Source organism: Budorcas taxicolor, chromosome 3, assembly GCF_023091745.1.
Source record: "Budorcas taxicolor isolate Tak-1 chromosome 3, Takin1.1, whole genome shotgun sequence".
NCBI lineage: Eukaryota > Metazoa > Chordata > Mammalia > Artiodactyla > Bovidae > Budorcas > Budorcas taxicolor.
The window spans coordinates 97,585,602-97,609,105 of NC_068912.1; the positions used below are offsets into that span (position 1 = coordinate 97,585,602).

The window sequence follows — 23,504 nt, forward strand, 5'->3', positions numbered from 1 at the left end:
TTTCCACTGTATAATCATAAGGGATTTGATTTAGGTCATACCTGAATGGTAGTGGTTTTCCCTACTTTCTTCAATTTCAGTCTGAATTTGGCAGTAAGGAGTTCATGATCTGAGCCATCTTTGGCTGCAAAGAATATAATCAATCTGATTTTGGTATTGACCATCTGGTGATGTCCATGTGTAGAGTCTTCTCTTGTGTTGTTGGAAGAGGGTATTTGCTATTACCAGGGTGTTCTCTTGGCAAATTTCTGTTAACCTTTGTCCTGCTTCATTCTGTACTCCAAGGCCAAATTTGCCTGTTACTCTGGGTATGTCTTGACTTCCTACTTCTGCATTACAGTTTCCTATAATGAAAAGGACATCTTTTTTGGCTGTTAGTTCTAGAGGGTCTTGTGGGTCTTCACACAACCATTCAATTTCAGTTTCTTCAGCATTACTACTTGGGACATAGGCTTGGGTTACTGTGATATTGAATGGCTTGCCTTGGAAATGAACAGAGATCATTCTGTCATTTTTGAAATTGCACCCAGGTACTGCATTTTGGACTCTTTTTGTTGACTCTGAGGGCTACTCCATTCCTTCTAAGGGATTTTTGCCAACAGTAATAGATATAACGGTCATCTGAGTGTGTCACTTTTCAAACAAACATTTCAGAGCCCTGTGTATTTTCCCTGAAAATAGTATCTAGGATTTGCTGAGCAATTTCTTTGTGACTACCATGTTACCTAAAAATCTTCCGATTCAGACATGCTCAACCTGGTCTGACTTTAAAATAATCTAGGAACTTAAAAAGAAAACATTTCCCAGGTCCCATCCCCAGACCAATTGTATCACAGGATGTTGGGGGACAGGACCTGGGAGTGGCATATTTTTTATGTTTTCCAAGTTGTTATGCCTAGAGTCCGAGTCCCCAAAACTGAGAGAATAAGACGTCCACAGCAATGCAAAAGCATAAAGGGGTTTATTGCTAGCTCGAGTTAGGGCCCAGTTCTCATCCAGCACAGTGGAATCTGACAAGAGCCCTGAGCTCTGAATCACATCTACTTTTATACAGACGGTTCTTTGTTTCTGTAACAGCATAGCTGATTGGTTAAACCTTACGTGCGTGCGGGACTTTTAAACCTCGCATCCCTATCTGGATTGGCTCGGGTCTGGCGCGGGCGGGGCGGGGGGGGGCGTGGGGGGTGGTGGTGGGCTACAGGGATTTTTCTGATTGGTCTAGCTACACTGCCTGCGGGAGTTCCCAGTGCCTCAGCTTTCCTAGAGACTAAACCTCAGGCCTAGCCTGCCCCTTAGAGTCTGTCCTGGCTCCAGTTTGGTCCTAACACAAGTGATTCTGATACACAGAAAAGGTAAAAACTCCTATCCCAATTCTCACAATATATTCAGAAGATACATATTATTGGCCTCATTTTATGGGTAAGGGAACTGAGGGAGGCAAACTGTCTTGGCCAAAGTTACAGAAGAGGTCTGATTCTAAAGCCCACATTCCTTTGGCCCTCCAGGTTGTCACCTACATGACAAGCTGGCATTCCCTCTAACTCCAGGCAGTGTTCACTGGCCTTTGAGGTTGTTCTCAGCATACAAGTCCTGTCTTTCCTTCCTTCCCCTATCTCCTGTCCCTCTCCTCCCCTGCCTAAAACCCCATTGTCAGACTGAGCCAGACTTCACCATCAGGAGTTCAAACGGATATACTGTGTTTATGCCACCGTTTTGGTGATAGTAGCTGTTCAGGGTAATGCCCAGCATGGGCCTCCCGACAGTCCCAGATCCTCCCAGCCATGTGTCAACATTCCTTCCTTGAATCAGCCTAAAAAGACAACGGCCCTGAGCTCATAGCACAGCAAGTTGTTTTTCTGGACAGAATTTTAAAAATTAAAAAAAAAAAGTTTTGTTTTTTTTTAAAGCAAAGACTTAAAAAGTCAAATTAAATATCATAGGGGGAAAAAAGGCAAAATCATGAAAAAATGTGGTCAATCATTAGCAGAGAGGTTGAAAAGACACGCTCCAGTTGCTTTAAAAACTCACAGAACCCAGGTCTCCTTAAAATAGTTTTACAAAGTACATTGAGAATTCCATGCAGTAATATGAAACATAAGTCCCCCTGCTGCCACTGATCATGCTTCAGCTGGCTAAACTGAAGGAGCTTGACATTAACCCAAGGCTCTGCAAAACTCGACAGGAAAGCGCAAGGAGACACAGTCGCAAAGCTGCCCCAGATGTGTACATTTTCTGCTCCATTAAAGTAACTTGGAAGAGAGGCAAAGTACATTTGGCTGGTAGAAAGAGGGAGTCAGGGGAGGGGCAGGGAGAAGACAGGCAGCCTCATCATGGGCCTCCCACTCCCCAGTCCTGCTTCCCCCCAATCTTTACCCACACCATTTCTAATCTAAAATGTCTAAAATGCAAATATGACCACAGGCTTTCCTGGATTCCCCAGAGCCAAACTCTTCGGCCAGTTTTCCTAACTCTATCATGAGGTTCATAATACCCACTTCAAGGGTTTGGTGTGAAATTAATTGAAATCATATATACTTGGTGGCTGGCATAAGCTTTGGAGGAAGAAAAGTAGATATCACAATTATCATCACTGAAACCAGGTCATATGAGGAAAGACAGGTGAAGGAAGTGAAGATGTCTGGGCAGAAGACAAAGATCCTAATGAGATAGGATCCCAAGTTTTTCCATATCTCATGGGCTGGCATGACAGTCTTGGTGGTGAACTTAGTATGACAGCTACAGGGGGAAAGGTTCTGCATCAGTGTAAGTATGAAAGACCTTTCTAACAGTCAGTAGTGTCCCAAAGATAAGGGGTGCTGGTAAACTTCCTAACATTAGAACCATATAAGAAGTGCTTGGATGACCATTTGGCAGGGATACTGAAGAGGAGGTACAAACGTGATTTGGTCAAACAGGACATTTTTAACCACCTCTTTTAAGTCTGAAATATGTACTTTTGAACTCTCTTTGTTTGCCAATCACTGAATCATCAACATCTTGAGTTTCTGGTATGTGTAAAGCCTGGGGCAACAGTCTCTGGATCAAAGAGGTACTCTGACTCCAGTTTTCACTAGGACAAAGGATACGCACTTAGTAGGTTCCCTAGAAGCTTTATTAAAAGACTCTGTGATACACACAGGAAGCAGAAACTCTGGTTGTCTTTCTGTTGCCTTTAGGCTGCTGAACGCTGTCTCTTTGAACATCCTGTTCATGCCATTCCTTCTCCAGAATCCATTCTGTGCACCTGCAAGAAAACATATTGAGTCCATGTTTCCTCTGTTGGCATCCATGTCATTATTTGTTCTTTTCTTCTTTCTGGGTTCTTGGAAAATGAAACTGCCCTCTTATGAGAACTATTTACACTGACTTGGGTGGAGAATTTGTTTGAACCTGAGAGTGCAGTGGTACTTAATATGTTCATGGATGAGTCTGTCTCACAAAGAGAGCAATCATGATGGGCATATTGGTTACTGGGAATGAGAAAGACAGCTGAGATTCAGCTCCAACTCTGAAAAGATGTGACAGATGTTCAGCAAAAGCATGTAAGAAGTTTGTTATTCATGCGGTGTCTTTCTTTAACGCCTTTGTTTTATTCGCATTTTCTCCCCAGTTCCGCGCTAGGATGCTTTTCGTCCCCCCACCCCACCCCCAGAGCGCTCATTCTAATGAGGGAAGATAAAATGTGACAGACAAAATAGTAGAAAGAAACTGCCTGTGCTTGAGGAGAGAGATTGGTTGGGGAAGCTTCACAGAGGAAGTGACTTGTGCACTGGCCTTCAGGGGAGGGTGAGGTCACTGTGTACTCCGGGGAGGAAGAACTCCCCAGGATGAGGGCAGAAAATGCACAGAGGCTGGAGATCCTGATAAAACATGCTCTCTTGGAAGATGTCAAATAGTTTAATGTGTCTGAAATGTACTGGAATGTCCAGGAAGGTGATAAGAGATTGAGACTGGTAATGTACTTTGAGGTCACTCTCATCTAGACGGGCTAGGAGGTTGGCCAGGGTGCTACTTGAAATTATTTAGCAAACACAGTTTGGAGTTTCATGGTATTTCATTTAATATGGCCAGCTCTGCATGATTCATCTTTTAAATCAGAAGTCTTGCTACACATTACTTCCCCTTGACCACCATAGGAATGTATTCTTAGAATAAAAGCGCATGCAAGATCAGTCCAAACAAATCATAATCATGAAGGTAAACCTGCTGGAACAATTCAGAGTGGCTCCTCTTTTTTCCGCAAGTATGTAGGGCGACAGAGGTTCAACAAGCATCCATACAACATGTGGTCTTATCTGTGTGTATATCAGAGGCTCCGCTTAAAGGAACTTAATCTGACCTGTACAGTTGGATCTGGGGAGAACGTGTTGACGGGGTTTTTGGCTTATCCTTAATCATTCACGTAGCTAATCTGAAATGTGAGCATAGTGCTTTTAAAAAAAATAATGTTTAATGCTTTCTGATTATAAAGTAATACCTGCTTATTGGGGAAAATAGTTATATAAACAAAAAACACAAAGGAAAGCAAAGTCACCCACGACTACTAAGAAACATTTTGGCACATTTATTTTGCTTTTTTCTTACAGGTTGAGTTCATTAAAATGAATTTTTTAAAATATATAATATGTAATTCAGTCTGTCACCTCCATTCAACATTCCTCTATGAGAACACTTTTCTCACTATAACATAATTACTTATACTTTCTTAATACTTTCCGACCAGACTGTGTTTCCAGGACAGAGGAGGGTTATTCATAGTAACCTAATTTCAGCACAGAAATCCAAAATCAAGACTCAAGCTCTTGTACACTGTCTAACACTGCAAGAGATCCAGGTGTTTATCCTGTGTGTTTTCCTCTCTCTACCACCAGCCCTTAGCCCAGAATCTGACATGTGGTGCATACCCAATGAATATTGGTTGCTTAAATAAATGGGTGTGACTGGATGGCTGGATGAATGCGGATTTTTAATTATTATTATTTTCCACCCAAAATTCACTGAGCCCCTACCAAGTGCCAAGTTTGTGCTAAGCAATGGGAATATAAGTAGCCACACTGGATACAAAGTCCACCCTCTCAGAGGCCTCACTGTGAGGATGCTGACCCCCTCACCTGAGATGAGGTTCCTGTGAGGAACAGCCCCAGTCAGCCCTCTTTAGGCTCATGGTGTTCATACTTTTCCCGGGGACACAAGCCCCTCCAGGTTCCCTTCTGCCTGTGACACTAGGGACAGAGCAAAGACTGCTGTTCCAGAGAGTCCCGTTCCTGAACTCCTCGAGGTGCCCCAGAAATGCCCAGCTAGCCCTGGGTTTGCCTTCCCGAGAGCACCCCTCCCCTCCCTGCTCATTCCAGCAGGTCCCAGTTTAGAGACCTGCACGCTGTGGAGGGGACCTCACTGCTGGAAGACTACAGGGGAGAGAGGCTACCCTGCTCCTTCCAGCTGAGAGGGGCCCTTGATAAACTCTCCACCATCCCAGCCAGCTGGTCCAACTGGAAATCCCAGATAAGCCCCAGATTCTGGTCAGAACTAGTTTGGCAGCAAAGGGGGAATATTTCTAGCTGACTGACCCTCCCCACAGGGGAGCTGGCAGTTTCTGCCAAAAAGAAAAAGAAAGTGAACTAAAGGAGTTGAGGGGAGTGCTTAGAATTATTTGAAATACTCCAAAATTCTGCCTGCTTGCAAGTGCAAGTTCACACTTAGGAATCCAAACAAGCTTGCCCCTCGCCCTGCATTTCTTCCCTCACACTCTCCTCTGCTTGGCAGTGCAGTTTTGCTGCCATGCGATTTGGTGTGTAGCGCGATTGTTGAAGCGACGAATCCAGCATGCAGCGCGACTCTGATGATTAGTCAATGCATTTTTTTTTTCCTCCTGCAAAGCTATTGTTATTATCATTATTGCAATGCAGTCTCTCGGCCCTTTCCCCTTCCCTCGGCGAATCGCACTCCGGCTGTGATTGCTCGGGTCTGACTTCGCGAGTGGCGGTGCGCTTCCAAACCCCCTCCTCCGCCTCCCGCCCCCCGCCCCCCGCCCCCCTCCCCCCTCCCCGCCGGTTCCGCGCCCAGGCGAGAGCAGCCGATTGGCAGAGCGGGGCTTTCAGGAACAATAACAGCGGGGGGAGCCCGGGCCCTGGGGAGCCGCCCCCGCCCCCGGCCCGGCCGCGCGGCTCGCGCCCCGCGCCGGGTCCCCACCTCCGCGCACGCCCCGCGGGCTGACCGGCCGAGCGGGGCCCGCCCCCTGCGCCCACCATGTACGCCTTTGTGCGGTTCCTGGAGGACAACGTCTGCTACGCGCTGCCCGTGTCGTGCGTGCGCGACTTCAGCCCCCGCTCGCGGCTGGATTTTGACAACCAGAAGGTGTACGCCGTGTACCGGGGCCCGGAGGAGCTGGGCGCTGGGCCCGAGAGCCCCCCGCGCGCCCCCCGCGACTGGGGCGCGCTGCTGCTCCACAAGGCCCAGATCCTGGCGCTGGCAGGTGAGCGAGGGGGCCGGGAGGGACCCGGGGACCGGGCGGGGGCCGGGAGCCGGGGAGGGGGCCGGGGGGAGCCGCTGCTCGCTCCGGCCCCCTCCTCCCGTCCCATAGGCTTTTCTCTGTGGGGAACGGGGTGTCTGTAGAAGGCCAGACCAGTTAAAAATACGGGATGGTCCCCTTTGTCTTCCCCGCCTCCCGGACAACTCGCGGGCTGTCAGTCTGTCTCCACGTCCCCGTGTCTGTCCTACTCTTTCTGTTTCTATTCTCTGGCTGCTTCACTTTCCCTTTCTCTCTCTGCCTGTTTGCACCTTCATTTCTCTCCCACCTTCTCTTTCCCTCTGTCTCACTTCCTTGCCTCTCTGCTGTGTCTCCTTAAGTTTCTCTAGCCGGCTGTCTCTCCCTTTAAGGCCCGCAGTACTGCCTGAGGAGGCAAGGCTTGATATTGTCAGACTCTTCCAGGTGGGAGTCCCTCTTCACAGAGGAGAGCTATGACATGCTTGTCCCATCCGGGCGGTCCCTGGATGGGATGAAGAGGCCTTGATCACTGGGTACTGGGTGCCTCTCTCCTGCCCCTCCCTGAATAGGTGCAGAGGTAAAGAGTTAGTGGCACTTAGCATCCCTCAGCCTCCACACTCCTTTTGAATCTCCCAGAAGCCTCCTCGAGTAAGAGCTGAGGGCCAGGATAAGACTAGACTTCCCATTCCTGCTTTCCCAGGGCCCTGAGAGATAGGTAAGGCAGGTGGCGCATCTCCATTTGACAGGTGAGAATGCTGAGGTTCAATTAGAGTTGGACAAGAAACCAGCCCCCTAGTCTCCCTCACCAAGTTCCTTCTGCCATACTGAAGTGCCTTTTCCTTTGTAAAGTCAGCAGATCATCTTTCGCAGCCAGTTCTAGGAGGCTTGGGTACAGACAGGAGTAGAAGAGGAAAGTGTCACTTCTGTTTTGGGGAGCAGCCTTCTAGCTATTCCTGGTAAGTAAGGAGGGTGTACCTCAGACTGAGCAGACAGTAAGCCACCCTGCCCTCCAGTGCAAAGAGAAGACCAGGGATGAGTTGCTATTGCTGGTGTTTTGTAGTTTGAGACCTTTCCTGTCTTTTCCCACTTCCTTAGCTTTCTTCATTTAGCTTAAAAGAATAATTCAGCATTTATTATATTTAAATTTGGCAAGTAAGGAAACTGTGGCTTGAGACAGAGAAGTGACTTTCCAAGGGTCTCCTGGCAAATTAGCAGTACATTAGAGCTCCAGTTCTTAAGTTCCTTTCCATCACTCCCTGTTGCCTCTGGAAAGTAGGTTTGCCAGAGTTGAGGAGTGGAAGAAAAGCTGGAAACAGATGAGCACCTGGGGCCCTTTTGGCAGGACTGTCCTTACCACCTCTCTGACAAGCCCTGGGTCGCAGTGGTATAAACCCACCCATGACACCTGGGCATGCCTGGGGCCAGAAAAACAGAATGAAAGAAAATATGGGGGGAGGGGAGGGAAACCTTTGTAGTTGATGAGGTTTTTGTTTTGTTTGTTTGCTTGATTTTAATTACCTGAGGGAAGGGATTTGGAGATTTTTTCCCCCCCCAGGAGTACAGAATTGCCCTGAGGAAGTTATAACTAGGTTGTAACCATTGCTTCCCCTTGACTATAAGAAAAGAAAGCATGCTCTTGATGCGTCTGTTATAGTCTTAGATCTGGAAGGACCCTAGGAGAGAAATGGTATATGTCAGAAGGAGTCAGTGGTATGTACATGCTTTAGTGTGGGATGGCTGTTTTCCTCTTTTAGAGATTGTTCATTCATCCATTTATTCATTCAGTAAATATTAACACTGTGCTTGGCTCTTCAAGCACTGTATAGAGGCTGCTGGGGGAGATGGCAGCCCCCACAGACTCTGAATTTTGAAAATTGACAAAAGTCTTTTTAAGTAAGACAATGTAATCTTTGGTCTGAGGACCATGAATCTTGAATGTATAGACTGTTCATCCTTCCAAGTTGGAAATAACTCTTTGGGATTATTAAAAACAATAAAAAAAAAAAAACCCACAAAACTAGGTAACATCTGGAAATTGGCAGAGTAGATCCAGAGAAGAAGCGTGGTGCCAGCTTGAGCAAAGTGAATTGAAAAGCACTTTACCCCACCTCTCTTCAGGTTTTGTTTTCTTTTTTTTTTCCCCTTGAGAAGAGAAAGGGGGCGGGGGGTTGCGGGGAGAAGAGAAAGAACTTGAGGTCTTGAGGTTGGCTAGACCACATTTAGAATTCCAATCAGCTGGTTAATTTTTAAACTGGGGCTGTTCTTCTGGCTGTAGACCTGATTGGAAGGGCCAGGGTGGGTTTGGGAATTCATTTATCCTAGAAGAACTCTCCTGTGTGTCTTGAAACCCCGTCTTAAATGCCGAAGCTCTGAGAATTGCTTAGAGTGACTTCATCTTAAAGAGCTCTTCTTCTGACATGTCCTAGTTGTAAATACAACTGTGCTGTGGGAGCTGATGTGCTTAGGTGAGTCCTCAAGCAGGAGGCAGAGAAGGCTATGTTTTTGTGAATTAGCCATGAGTAATTAATCCCTCCCTGACATCAAAAGCAGGGTTTCAGGGGGCCAGTTTGGGGCTACATTATGGCTTTTGGTGAGAAGTCTGTTTCATTACTGTTTGCCCAGGCCAACCCAGAGCCTGTGTTCAAGTGTACCTCCTCCTGTATCCAGGAAATGTCAAAGCCAGCTGCTTTGGGACTTGGCATTTTCTACACCATGGTTTCCATGTGTGTCAGACCTCATATATAGCCTTGATTTCAGTTCAAGCGAAAAAAACAAACACAGTCTTTATTGACAGTCTTGCTTTGTGCCTGTGCATTATCTCTGTTAGTCCTCCACAGAAACCTGTTGGTGGAGATTGCTTTTGTTACCATTCCCATTGTATAGATGAGGACACTGAGCCTTAGAGACTCCTGTGCAGCTGCGTAGCTGCAAGTGACAAAGCCAGACTCAGGACCCAGGTCTTCCAATGCCAGGTGCCCACTGGGAAGTCTCCTTTGTAAAGTAGCTGATGCTCCCATCGGCCGCACAGCAAGCTTGGAAGGAGTAAAAGAAGAGAAAAGAGCTGTCTGTGAAGCTTACAGTTCAAAGCAAGTTTTGGAGCTCAAGAGCAGTTTTTAGCGCTGAATTTTCAAGCCCCTTCTGCTCTTCCCTTCTTCTCTTACCAGCCTCCCTCCTTCAGAGCACACATACCTTCCTCCCTGCTAAGTTACATCTTCCTCAGGAAATCTCAGAAGAGCGCCCATCCTCCTGGTTCACATAACTGAAGACTTGGCTCACCTTTGGACACGGTCTCATTTGTCACTCTCATTTACTTGCCAAACAGCTTGTGAAAATGAGAGCAACCCACTTGGAGAACTTAACCATTATCCAACTGCAATCCAGTCTCCTCCTGGGGCTCATGATATTGAATTTATGCTTTCTGTTTTGTTTCTTTTTAACAGGGCCCAAACTGGTGTTTTTAAGCTCTGAGTCTTAAAATGCTGTGCCATTCTCTCCAGGCACTTTGCTGCATTATTGTTATTCGGGTATGCTAAATTCCTCTTGTTGTCATATGTCCCCTTACTACTTCCTATACCCCAGGCCCTGTGCTATAATAAACAAATGCTCCAGTGCACCCACAGGTCTGAGGTCCTGGGATTGAAATGGCAGCACAACCCGGGTGAGACCAAAAGTTAACTTTTCAGGCCCTGCCATGTAGGGTTTCTGTCTGTTGGAGTGACAAGGAAAAAATGGGCACCATCCTCGGGGTAGTCTTGGGGCCTGATGTTTGGCCTAAATGGAGAGAAGCCAGGCACTGCAGGTCAGAGAAAGGGCCTGTTCTAGAGGGGCTTTGCAGTTTCTCTTGCACAGCTTTCTAACTTTACCCCCACTGCCCCATCCAGGCCTGCACCAGCTTTTACATCTAAACCAGCATAGCTGTCTTCTAATTGATCACCCTGCCTCAAGCTGTTTTCCAAATTGCTGCCAGAATAATTTTCTAAGACACAGTCATAGTCAAGTCACTACTTGGTAGAACTTTCTGTAGCTCCCCATTGCCTACTGAATGAACTTCAGCTTCTCAGCCTGTGCATTCAGAGCGGCCCCAGTGCCACCTCATTTCTGCAGCTTCCCCTAGGCTGCAGATGGTATTTCATACCATCTTAAGAACACACCCTCGGGCACTCCTCAAGCCATCCAGGATGGGTTAATCATTGTGTCAGATGGGCCTCTGCCCATGGAACTCACTTTCAGTGGGAAGGGCAGACACATGGGTGCTTGCAGTCCTGTGAACTGAGGGCTGTCATAGAGGAATGGATAAATGCATCAGCAGCACCCTGTTCCACTCTCTGTCCCCATGGGAGACCCTCCTTCCTTGGCGTTCTCCTTTGACTTGGTTGTTCCTCGCTTATCTGAGCATTCTGTGTCCTATTTTGGTCAGTCGTGACTGTGTCTGTCTTCTTACCAAACGGTGAACTCCTCCAGGACAGGGACCTGCCTTCCTTTCCTATGCACCTGCAGTGCCCGGCACGTGGTCCACTCCAGTCAGCCCAAGTTGAACTCACCAACTTTGGGAAGTCAGGTGCATATGCTATGCTCGGGGAGAAGAAGCAGGGAGAACAGGGACTCTGTAGCAGCAATTTGTTTCAGAGCAGAAACCTGCAGTGAGTTCTGGAGGTTTCATTCAACTTTGTTCATCTGGAAAAAGTCAACATTCTATATCTCTCCCTTGACTAGAAGAAACCCCACACTTGGGGGAAGTAGCTTCCAAAGCCACGTTCTTCTTGCTTTGGTAATTTTAGCTCATTCAGGGCTCAGGTCCCAGCTTGGCATTGTCGGTCCAAATAGATCTCTTGCTCCAGAAATGCTTTGGAACTTCTACAAAGTTAGCAGCGAAGCAGGGGACTAGGCGATTTCATATGCAAAGATTGTTGCATGTCATCAGTGGGAGACTGCCAACAAAAGGATTTTTTTTTTTAAAGCAAGTGAAAACTTTTAATTTAAGTTTTGACGTGTTCTGCTGATGTACATTGGAGCGAAGATTGGAACTTGCCTGTTGTCATCTGTTGCTGATTCTACTGAAATGTTAACCATTGAAAGTTCCTTCTGATGTGATTTGTTTAAGAACCGCATATTTGTTGCAACTAAATAGTAAGTGCTACAGAGTACTTCAGAATTCTGGTTCACTGGATGAAAGGAAAAAATTGCCCCATGCAAGCTGAGGTCTTGCTCTTTTGAATGTTTCTTTTTGGTTGTTTTTGTTATTCAAGAGCACACTGGTTTTTGTTTTTAAAAACACACCAGAAAAGTAGACTTCAAATTTAGATCTTTGGCTCCCAGGATTTATTCTCTTTCCACTGTGCCTACCTGCTTTGTCTTATAAGCTCTTTCAAGAGAGAAGATGTGTGTTCCCTTCATTTTAAAATGCTTACCAGTAAAGCATCCATCCCCTGAAGAACTTTTCTCTGGTTCCTGTTAGCTCCCCAGCTCTTGAGTTACACTAGGTGGTCAGCCTTACACTGGAGGGAAACGCAGGAGGAGGAACAAACTTTGTTTCTTGCCTTCAAAGACCAATTCACTAAATATTTATTTAGTACGCACCAGGCTCCAGGTTCAGTGCTGGGAATTACCATATACATACTCCTGTCTGCATCCTTGTGAGACAGGGCTTCTTGTTTTACCCCAGGAGGAGAAAGCTACTCAAACATTTACTGGCTGCTGTAGGTGCCAGGCAGTGGGCTAAGGTCTTCCCATATACACGAAGCTTATGGAGAACTGTGATCAGGGCAGTCAGAGAGTATGATACCCACACTGAGGTGGCAGTGGTTGTGATGGATCTGAGATCGACTAAGGAAGGAGACTCCATAGGATCTGGGAACTGCCTGGTTGTGGTGACGTGTGTGATGATGATGTGGTGATCTGGGCTCTGATCCCACTAGAAGAGTAGTTGGTTAGAAGAGGAGATGATGAGTCTAGTTTGAAACAGGATGAATCTTGGGGGCCCGTTGGACATCTGGGCAGATACTCTAGGAAAGGGACTAGGCATGTGGTCCAAGGTTTAGGAGAGTGCTCTGAAGTGGGGCTGAAGATCCCAATGTGGAAATCATTAGCCATGGGTGTGGTGGGGCCACAGAGGGAGGGGGCGGTCAGAGGAAGTGAATGGTGCAGAACTCTCTAGAACACCAGCTTTTAGGGGGCACAGCTAAAGAAGAAGAACCCCAAAAGATGACTTGGAAGAAGCAGCCAAGGATGGACTAAAAATCAAAAGATAAACAGGAGAGATGGGTGTTCTAGAAATCAAATGAGGAGTGAAGTCTTTGTATCCTAGATCTAAACCTATTTTTGTTTCTTATAACTACATAGCAACCACTTTTTCCTCTGAGCTCACTGGTGAGATGTAGGATAGGACAGCTAAATAATATATAAGCAGGAGAAGACAGAATCTGCTTGGGGTGATATTTTGGTAGTTTTGGATGTCTGAGTTTTGCCCCAGTAGAGAAGGCACTGGCACCCCACTCAAGTACTCTTGCCTGGAGAATCCCATGGACAGGGGAGCCTGGTAGGCTGCAGTCCCTGGGGTCGCGAAAAGTCGGACACGACTGAGCGACTTCCCTTTCACTTTTCACTTTCATGCATTGGAGAAGGAAATGGCAACCCCCTCCAGTGTTCTTGCCTGGAGAATCCCAGGGATGGGGGAGCCTGGTGGGCTGCCGTCTGTGGGGTCGCACAGAGTCGGACATGACTGAAGTGACTTAGCAGCAGCAGCAGAGGAAGGATCATACCTGTTCTTTGGAGTCCCGGAAGCAAAATTAGGTCCTGGAATTCATAGGAGTTGGTGGGAGGACTATAATAAGAGCAGATGAACACTGCTTCCAACATGGTGATGAGCTCCCTGTCGGGGAAGGTGGACATTGTGGAATGAACTCCCGCCCTATGATAGGGGAATTGGTTAGAGGTACTCCTCTCCCAGGTCACTTCCTTAAGTATCAAGTAGGAAGTATTAGAGAGCTGAAAGAAGATAGGCTTTGAAATCAGGCGGTCTGGGTTCCAACTGTGACTCTGCTTACAAGCTGTGTGACCTTAGGGAGATTATGTCACTTCTCTGAGTTTTGGGTGCCCAAACATAGAGAGAGTCGTGAGCTATTTACCCATTATATAATAGTGTTATTAGCAAAGTAACATGGAAGTTATCTGGCACATAGTAGGTACTCATTAAATGTAGGTAATTGATAAGGACTGTGATGGCTAAGCACTGTTGAAAGAACAGCTTTCTTAGTGTGGGCACTACCATTTATGGTAGAAAGGAACGATTTAGAGGACCAAGGAGCAGACAGGGTTAAAATGTAACTTGTGTGTGTTGTAAATCCTCCTGGGGCTTGACTTTAGCATGAAAGGCTTCCCATCTCACCCCATGATTTTCCCGCCTGTGACCCTGTGGTGGGGCCACTTATTACCCTGGCAACAGCCTGGTAAAGCACATGAGGGTAGCTAGACAAATGAGTCAGCAGGTTGAAGGTTCCTAGTTTTGTCTGTGCCCTAACCCTGTACCCAGGCCTGGCAGGCTGTGATAGTGAGAGCCTGGAGACCTACCAAAACCTGGTTGTCAGTTCTTCTCTCCCTTTTTGGATGGACTCATCAGGACACTTCTTCAGACAAGCCCACCTGGAGGGATGGGATCATCTGCTCTTATCCAGCACTGCACAGAAGAGAAAGAGAAGTGGAACTCCCTGTGGCTGTCCAGTGGTCACACAGCTGGAAGGTTCTCTTGAGTTTTCTAGTCCAGTCCCTGTTGTTTTACAGAAGAGAGAGCTGAAAGGAAGTGACCGGTCACCCGGAGAGTGAGTTACAAAGCTGTGCCTCAAACCCTTGTCTCTTGATTTCTTTCTGCTTTACCACAGCAGGGCACTCATCTTCTTGTTGTCTTGATTAGATACAGTCCTAAAAACTTGGGAATTTTGTCTGCCTCGGATGATATAGAAACAGAGGCCAGAGAATGAGAGATACACATGCTTTTTTTGTGGCATGTCTGTTTCTGAAGCAAACATAGGCGTTGCAGGGTTTTTAGACGGTTGAAGAACTTGAAGCTGGCATATAGATATTTTTTAAAAACAAGACAAAGCCTATGTGAAATGGTTTATGTTTAGCCTTTCAGAATTTCATCACAACCAACAAGCCCACACCATATTAAACTCTGACGTTTGAGTCTTTTAATTATCCAGCATGATTTTATGCAAAATGGAAATTAAGACAGTGCCTTTCCCATTGTAATTGTACTTTAATTCTCCAGGGGTCTCTTCACTTTTGAAGACAGACTTGCATGGGATTTCCTGTCTACCAGCCTGTTCTCTAAAACACTATTTGCTCATTACCATGCCTCCATTTTTTTTTTCAATAGTGGTAAGTTTCATGGGATGTTTCTCCCTCTTAGATGAATGACAGGCACCAAGTTCTGTATTTCTGAAGAGCAGCTTCTACCACATTTTGTGGCTTTGAATAGGGGCTCTTTGGGGGGATTGTTTAGGGCTTGGTGGTCTTGATAAGCTTGCAGTTCAGGAGGTTGGTGTTGAGTCACACTTGTGCTAAGTTGAGTTTGGGAATTTATCACAGCATTTTTCTGGATGCAGGCATGGGCTTAGGAAAAAGGCTGGCACTTGGGAGATTATATTGATAAACTTGTCATTTTATATGTGCCTTTTAGTTCAGTTGAGGAAGTTACAAAACTTGGTAATATTTCTCCTGTTCCTATAGGATAATTAGGTAATAGAAATGGTCCAAGTGTCATGCAGACGTGACTGGAAATTCTAGTTTATGTCTTAGGCAAACCACCTCACTTTGAGCCTCACTTTCTGCTTCAAAAGAATCATCATGGGGATTAAATATATTGATGTTAGTAAAGAATTTGGCATGGGGCCTGGTGCATAGTAGATGCTTACTCAATATTTGTTGAATAGATGAATGTGGTTAGCTAACACCACAGAAGCTGGAAAGGAGGATGAGATCGTTGATGCCCAAATCCTTGGTGGTTTTCTTGCCCTGGAATGAAACAATCAGGAAGTCAGAGTCAAAGAAGATAGTCTCTTCAGAGGCTATATGTTTATTTCTGTTTACACTAAAACTGATTATTTGGTCTTAAGTTTGAAGTAGTTGCAAAGGTGGGTTGACTGTAGAGAGTTTTCTTCATCCCTTTGAGTCCATTGCTAATTTCTTCTGTTGTTTCCTGGAATGCAAAGCCAGACACAGACTCCAAAGCCATGTTAAAATGCCACATGAAGTCACCTGCTGTCTCAGATGAGATCCACACCATCGTTCACCTTCATTAATGTGACCAGTCAAGAGTTATAGCTTCTTGTCACCCTATGTTCAGTCTCCTCCCCACACCTCATCCATCTTGCTCACCACTGCCACATTAATCTTCCCGAAACATCTCCTTCATCATGTCCCAATCTGTGTTGGATGCCTGCAGTGGTTCTCTGTGCCAAAGGATAAAAGCCAAGCACATAACCCACAGAACAGCCTCATCGCTGCTATTCATTGAACACCTTGGACAAGAAAGGCACAGTGCTTGGTGTTTTATAAGCATCACCTTTTGGAAAACAGTTTATCATCCCGACCTTAGAAATAATGAAAGTGAGGCTCAGACAGATGAGGTAGCTTGCCCAAATTCCCACAGTCAGCAGGTAGCAGGACCAGAGTTCCAAACCAGGGCCACCTAATTCGCAAGACTAGGCAGCCTGTATTCAGTCCTAGGCCTCCCTCTCCCAACCAGTTCACCCACTTCTTACAGTGACACTGAGTGTTCCATAATCTGTGGGCTAGAATGGATGGTAGGCATCACCTTTAGCTCAGGGTGAGGATTAAGGAGACCTGGAGATGTGAGGTTTGCCCCACATGAGCCAGCATCTCTCTGAAAGTCAAGCCTTGTATTCTGGTTGAAATTCTTGGTACTTCCTGGGTTGTAAGGATCTGAAAGACACGGACCACTTAGCAGAGTGCTCAACCCAGAACAAGGGTCAATGAATGTCCACTGACCCCAGAAAAGGACAAGTGGGGGCCTTGGATCTTCTTGAGCCCTCATCCAGGAAGCACATCCAGGAAGCCTCATCCAGGGAGAAGACTGATGAGCATTAGCGTGGAGCCAGGAGGTGGGTAGCTCTCAGAGCTGCCTCACGATCCCCATGGCCGAACATCAGGGCAGCCAGGACCAGGTCAGGGGACAGGTGACTGGGGAAACCGTCTGCTTCTGCTCCCTTCTGGAACTCACTCCTGTCACTCAGACCTTCCTGTACGGCTCATCCTACCTTTTCAAAGAACCCGTTCAAGCCCTGGGGTCTGGCCAGCCTCATTCTGTTGGGCTTGGTAATGGTTACTTCTGTCTGGGGATTTTCTGAGGCCACAGGGTTCTTGTCAGGAGAGCAACAGTTAACGTGGTCTTCTGCTGTGAACTTCAGGCTGAGGGATTTAGATGTCTTTATCCAGAGTCATCATTCATTCATTCAGCATTTATGAATATGGCTCTACTGTATTTCAGGCATGTATTTAGAGAGAAGAGAGCATGGGCTTGGGAGGCGAAGAGATCTAGACCTGCCCTGGCTCTGCGCCTTCCTGTCTGCATGGCTTTAGGCCCTCTCTGAGGCTCAGCTCTTCTCTCATGGGAAAATTGCAGCTAGTGCTTAACTGCTGGGTTGTTGGGAAGTATAGTAGTATGTGAAAAGAGCCTTATAGTGGTACCTGGTAGGTAATATACATTCTAAAAGTGGTAGCCTATCTTTTAATTGAAGTATAACTGACATAAAATTCACCATTTTAACCATTTTAAAATGTATACAGCTTAGTGTTCTGCAATTATCTTCACTATCTAATTCTGGAACATTTTCATCACTCAAAAAGAAATCCCTGTTACCCGTTAAGTGGTCACTTCTCATTGCCCCTTCCCCCTCCATTCCTGGAAAACATCAATCCACTTTCCATCTCTACGGATATACCTACCTGGACATTTCATATCAATGGAATCATACATTATGTGGCCATTGTGTCTGGCTTCTTTCACTTAGCGTAATGTTTTCAAGATTCATTCATGTTATAGCAAGTATCAATACATTCTTCTTACAGTTGAGTGATACCCCATTGCATGAATATATCACATTTTTTCCCTTCATCAGTTGATGGACAATGGGTTGTTTCCCGCCTTTGACTATTACAAATAATGTTGCTGTGAACATTTGTGCACAAGTTTTTGGTGGACATGTTTTCATTTCTCTTGAGTATATTCCTAAGAGTGGACTTGCTGGATGCTGCAGTTACTCTTTTTAACCTTGTGAGAAACTGCCATGCTGTTTTCCATACTGCCCCATTTTACATTCCTATCAGGAATGTGTCAGGGTTCCAATTTGTCCATATTTTCTCAACACTTGTTATGCTTATCCTCTGTTCTTTTCTTTTTTCTTTTTTTTTGATTGTAGCCATCCTAGTGAGTATGAAGTATATCTGATTGTATTCTTTTTGATGTGTGTTTCCTTAATGACTGAGGATTTTGAGCATCTTTTCAAATGCTTACTGGCATAGCTTCTTTGTGTTATTCTTTCATTAAATATTTTTTGATGAGTCCCTATATTATGTGACCAGGCTTATGATATGGGACCTGCACTGTAGTTATTCACACTCCAGTGGGAAAGGTAGACCTCAAAGCAGGTGATTGCAACATAGTAAGAAAATAGGCTAGAGAAGGTATGTGCAAGGTGTAATGGAACCTTGAAGAAGGAAAAAGGAGCTAAGTGGAGGTTGGATGGAGTTTTTCAGACAGAGAGGAAAGAAGAGGGCATCCCAGTTAGATGGAAGAGCATGGAGTTTTGGGTATAGCTGATGGGAGGGGGACTTCTGTCATCGTATGGGGAGTAGAGCTCTGCCAAGTGTCACCTCTCTCAAGCCAGGTGGCTGGGCAGGTCTCCACCTCTTGGCGCAAGCCTGCAGTAGCCTTGGGCCAGCCACAGGCTCTGCAGAACTTTGTCACGTGCTGTAAGGACAGGGCTCTGTTGCCTTCAAGGCACATGTACTCGGCTAATTTGATCCCACCTGAAGCCAATATTCTATCTCCATTTCTACAGAAAGAGATCAGTAATACTCACTGACACACAGCTATAACCTAGCAGAGCTGGACTTGGAATCCAGGTTGTCTGACTTTCCCACACCTGCAAGCTGAACCTTAGTTCTTACCTTGGCATTCAAGGCCATTTATTCTCCAAGCTCAGCCACCAAAACTTCCTTTCTTACCTCTCTTCCTGCCTATAACTGAGCCATCTTCTGTAACCATTCCAGTCTAAATGCTTTTGCAGTCTTTATATATATATTTTAATTTCTATCATTTTCCCTCTTCTTGCCATCCCTAAATGACTGTCCTTTTATGACTGCTGATGGTCCAAGTGCCATTTACTTCACTCAGGTTCTTAACACACAGAATTGATCATCTTCAGGGCATCCTGGCAATGTGAGCAGGAATTATTTACTTCAGGTCACAGATGAGGAAACAGGATCAGAGAAGTAAAGTAAGTTACCCAAGACCACCTTGTAAGTAAGGAGTTTAGCTCAAAGGGTACTTCTTCTCCAAAGCCTGCTATGGTTGTCCTGACCAAAGTAATCTTCCTTGCCCTTGAGGTCCTGTAGCAGCTACTGTCCCGCTATTCAAACTCAGTATTTGAGATCTTTTCTCAGTCTTATCAGAGGGTCTTTCTTTTTTGTGGGTTCTTATCTTCTGTCCCTAACGATGTTCATTCCCAGTGGCTCAAGGCCCCAGCTAGATCCTGCGAGTGTAAATTCCCAGTGAACATTAATCTGAGGTATAGGAGGAAAAGTGCTGAACTCTGGTCACATGGTCTGAGCCCTCACGCTGTTCAAGTTATGACCCTAATTTCTGTGACCTTGCACAAGTATGAACTCTCCAGAATGGGAACCCTGCCTGTCCCACTCCTCTTGTATCCCTGGGCCTGCTGGTTTAGTGGAGTATGCATGGATTTACCATTTGGAACCTCATCTCCATCTTGACAGGGTTGAGTGAAATGATCTGAGGATTGCTCTCAGTTCAAATATTGCCCAGTTTTGTGAGTCTGAAGGATTGCTTCTCTCCATACCAACATGATTCTGAGCTTCAGAGTTTCAGCTCAGAGAGGCTGAGCATAGCTTGTCATTTCTAGTTTGGTGGCTACATCTTAAATTTTTGCCCTTGAACTTGTCAAACTGAAGACTAACCCAGGAGCTTTGCCTCAACACATTCAGAAGTCCTGACACCACCCTGTCATCCCCTGTATCTCTCTCAGTTTCTCTCTCTGTTTCTTCACTTGCGAAAACACCCACCCATCCCATTTCAGGATAACTTCACTTGAAGCACTTTCTTTGGGTTTTACTTTTAACAGCTTTTTAGAAAGAAAGAACAGTGGTTTAATAGGAGGGGAGCTGCTGTTCTTTCAGAAAGACCACAGTCCCTGCTGCTGTTCATTCCTAACCCACCTATAAAACGTAGGTACAAAGAGAAGAACTAGAGCCCGAGGATTGCTCTTTCACTAGTGGGAAAGGCCATTTTCATCTCCGATCAGGAGATTGTTAACAAAGACCATCTTCTTTTCCTCGGCATTTCCCTTCCACTCTGTACCTTTCTGAAGTCATTCTTTCTTCCTTTTTTTTTTTTAATGGTAGTATCTTTATCCACCTTTTGCTTGGGGAAGTAAGACAGTTCTGAGCGTGTTGACCGTGCCAGTTTTCACACCCTGCTCATTGCGTGCCTGGTGTCTGCTGTGCTCTGTGGGTGTGAGGTGTTGCTCTCACCCCCAGAGGAGACACTTGAGATCACTAAAATAGTTAAGTGCCTGTAAATTCTGAGAATTCTTTCAGATTATCTGAAGTTGAGTTGAAAGAATAAAAGAGAGAAGTAGCATCCCTTTGTGTAGCCCTTTGTAGTTTGTAGTGCACATCAGTAAGCACTGGATGAGATGCCAGAGGCCGGTTTTCCACTTCCTGGCTCTTCCTTACACTCATCACACTCCTTGCATCCTCACATGTAAAATGGGAGAGTTGGACCACGTGGTCACAGAGGCCCCTCAAACTCTGTCGTATCCTGATTTGATATCAGTAAAAAGGCAGTGAATGTTCCTTGTTCCTCTTCCTGTAACCATCTTAACTCAGTCTGTCCTGTGTCTGGGCTGTGGGGAGGCTCCACCTCAGCTCCAGTCCAGGCTTTATCTTCATAAGAGCCATCATCCCTTCATGCTCTTTAGTACCTGAGCTGGCTGAAACCCAGTAGGTTTTCCTGGGAAGTCCTTTGGCTTAAAAAGATCTCGATTGTTGAGGAATTTGTATGCTAGTTAAGTTAAAAACAGAACAATCTAAGGGCCATTCCAGTTCCAAGATTCTAGAACTCCATGAAAGGCCACCCTTTAAGATATACTTAGGAAAACCCCTCAGCACATTCATTGGGTGCTATTTCAGTGCTTTGCACGGTAGTCCTTTTAGCATATAGCCTTGATCCTCAGGACTTTCTGGTGGCTCAGACAGCAAAGCATCTGCCTATAATGCGGGAGACCTGGGTTCAGTCCCTGGGTCTGGAAGATCCTCTGGAGAAGGAAATGGCAACCTACTCCAGTATTCTTGCTTGGAAAATCCCATGGACGAAGAAGCCTAGTGGGCTACAGTCCGTGGGTTCACGAAGAGTCTGAGTGACTTCACTTTCACTTTGATCCTCAAGCTTGATCTGCACTGTTGCTCTCAAGAGCCCTGCACGAAGGAGGGAACATGTCTTGGATTGGTTGGCTTTTCCTCTTTAACTGGTCTGGCCTCAGTCATTCTCTAGCATTTGAGGTTGTGGGCATTTTGAGCATTTTGACCCATAATGAACCTTATTTTTTTGATGTGCATTTTAGAAGACAAATCTGACCTTGAAAACAGTGTGATGCAGAAGAAAATAAAAATCCCCAAACTTTCTGTCAATCTCGTAGAAGAAGATGGGGAAGTTAAAGATTATGGGGAAGAAGATTTACAGCTTAGACACATCAAGGTAACAAAATCTTTCCTCTTTTTGAAAGTATGGGGGAGCATTTTTCAGATCTGTGATAGCTGAAGAATTCCAGTCTGGCCTCCTCTGCCCATGTAAATGTCCCCGGGTGTCACAGGCCATGATCTGTTCATGTGGTGAGAGACTCGGGCCAGCTGGTAGGAGTTGGCTGTGCCGGCTGACTTTCCGGGGAGCACTGTCCTATTTGGACCATCTGTGCAGTGTCATCACCACTGAGGGCTTGGAAGGGGCATTTCCTCCGGCCTCCAGCTCCAGAAAGGTCACTGCTGGGCTCCAGGAACCTGAGGTGGCTGTTCTTGGGCAGCAGGTCAGAGCCAGCCACTGTCAGGTTGCCCCCTGACAGCCAGGAGTGGACTCATGAGCAGAGGCGGGTGTGCCAGGTTCACACAAAAGGGTTAATGTGATCCTGGGTTAGAAGAAAAACTTGTGCATGAGTTGCATTTCCTTTGGTGTGAGCCCTAGTGGGTCTCCTCCAGCCTTTACTTGGAAGCCTGCTAAATAGCTTGTCCAATAAGCCAGATGTTTATTCTGCGCAATGGGTGCCCCAGAGGAAGGGAGGCAGAAGAGGGATACTTTCCGCTTTGACCACAGTCTGATTTTGGACTCAGGGCAAGGACATTCCTGAAGCGTAGTCCAGAAGATCCAGCTGAGTTGAGTTCATGCACTCATTGCACCCCACTGTGGCCCTGGCCCTGTGCTGGCTCCTGGGGTCGTCGAGGTCAGACAGACGTGGTCACTGCCCTTGGGGGTGTCCCAGCGTAGTACTGCAGTTGAGTATCTAAAGTGATCATTACAGTGTTAATGAATAGATTCACTTAGACTAGTAGCGCTTTATCCCAGCTGATAAGATGACAGGATAGGATTTTGTCATGTAACCTAATCCCAGAGTCATGGTTCTTTTTTGTTGTTTTTTTCCAAAACCTTCAGGAGCTTATTGAGAGGTTAAGGCAGGCTCAACCTGACATAGTTAAGTTGTCTGGAATCTTGTGTCTTTGGTTGTCTGTACTTCCCACAAGTGCCCCCAGTCAGGAGAGTCCCTAGCCCTCCGGCCCTGGGTGAAGAATTCAGTTGGTCCCATAGCTTCCACTCCCCGTCTTGGAAGCTTTGTCCACTTGAGCTGGAATTTCCTCAGGCAGCTGAAGCCCCCAGCCCCTGGGTAGTCCTGGTTAGTTCTCCTCTCACTAAACTGTCCTCTTTCTATCCACTTTATGCTGAGCTTTAGCTTGGCCAGAGTTCAAGGAGAGACTGGCAGGGGTGGGGGAAGGAGCCTTGTGCTCTAAGTTGGGCTTTAAGTCTCAGGTCTGACTCTGTAGCTCAGCATGTGACGCTGAGTATAGTCCTTCTCCTCTCTAAGCCTCGATTTCCTCACCTGTAAAATGACGGAGTTAAACAGAAAGAACCTTCCAGTACTAGTATTCTTTGAACTTTTCAGTTAAGTAAACATTTATCAAACCCCTGCCGGGTGCCAGTTCTGAGTAGGCAGTGGAGAAACAGAAAATAAGACACAATTCCTGCTCCAGATTAGAGTCCTTAGCATCCTTCCCAACTGGAGTATTCTTCAGGAAAACTTTATTTGGTGGAATGCCCTTTCTTGGGGTAGGGGGTGAGGTGGGGAGAAGAGGCCTTTATGTTTTGTTGGTGTAAAGATTTGACTGGTGACTCACCCGGGATGCCTAGGCCTAGCCTGATTTCTCATGGATTCTCCACAAATACTCATTGAATACCCACTGTGAGCAGATCACTGCCTGAGCCCTGTGGGTGGGTAGGAACTGGGGAGTTGGGGAGGGCAGTCATGGTATGAGATACATCCAAGAGGCAGAGTGATGGGGATGGGAAAGCGCTGGCCTGGGAAACCGGAGTCCTGCCTCTGTTGCTCACTGAGCCTGTGACTTTGGCCAAGACACTTCCCCACTCTGGACCTCTTGTTTCCCCACGTGTCAAATAAAGAGCTTTGTCTTAAGTGTGTGCACAGAGTTTCTCCAAGCACTG

The 23,504-nt window shown here is 46.2% G+C and overlaps 2 protein-coding genes across 2 annotated transcripts in view; both read left to right on the forward strand.

Moving 5' to 3' along the window:
- AGBL4 (AGBL carboxypeptidase 4) overlaps positions 1-23,504 on the forward strand; it is a 1,457,998-nt gene that overhangs the window by 1,191,275 nt on the left and 243,219 nt on the right. The gene's annotated exons all lie outside the window — the stretch shown is intronic.
- Positions 6,222-23,504, forward strand: part of BEND5 (BEN domain containing 5) — a 48,827-nt gene continuing 31,544 nt past the window's right edge. Inside the window, exons 1-2 of the mRNA XM_052636761.1 lie at positions 6,222-6,472; positions 21,364-21,497. Coding sequence (XP_052492721.1) covers positions 6,247-6,472; positions 21,364-21,497 — 360 coding nt within the window. The 5' untranslated portion in view covers positions 6,222-6,246. The remainder of the gene's footprint in view (positions 6,473-21,363; positions 21,498-23,504) is intronic.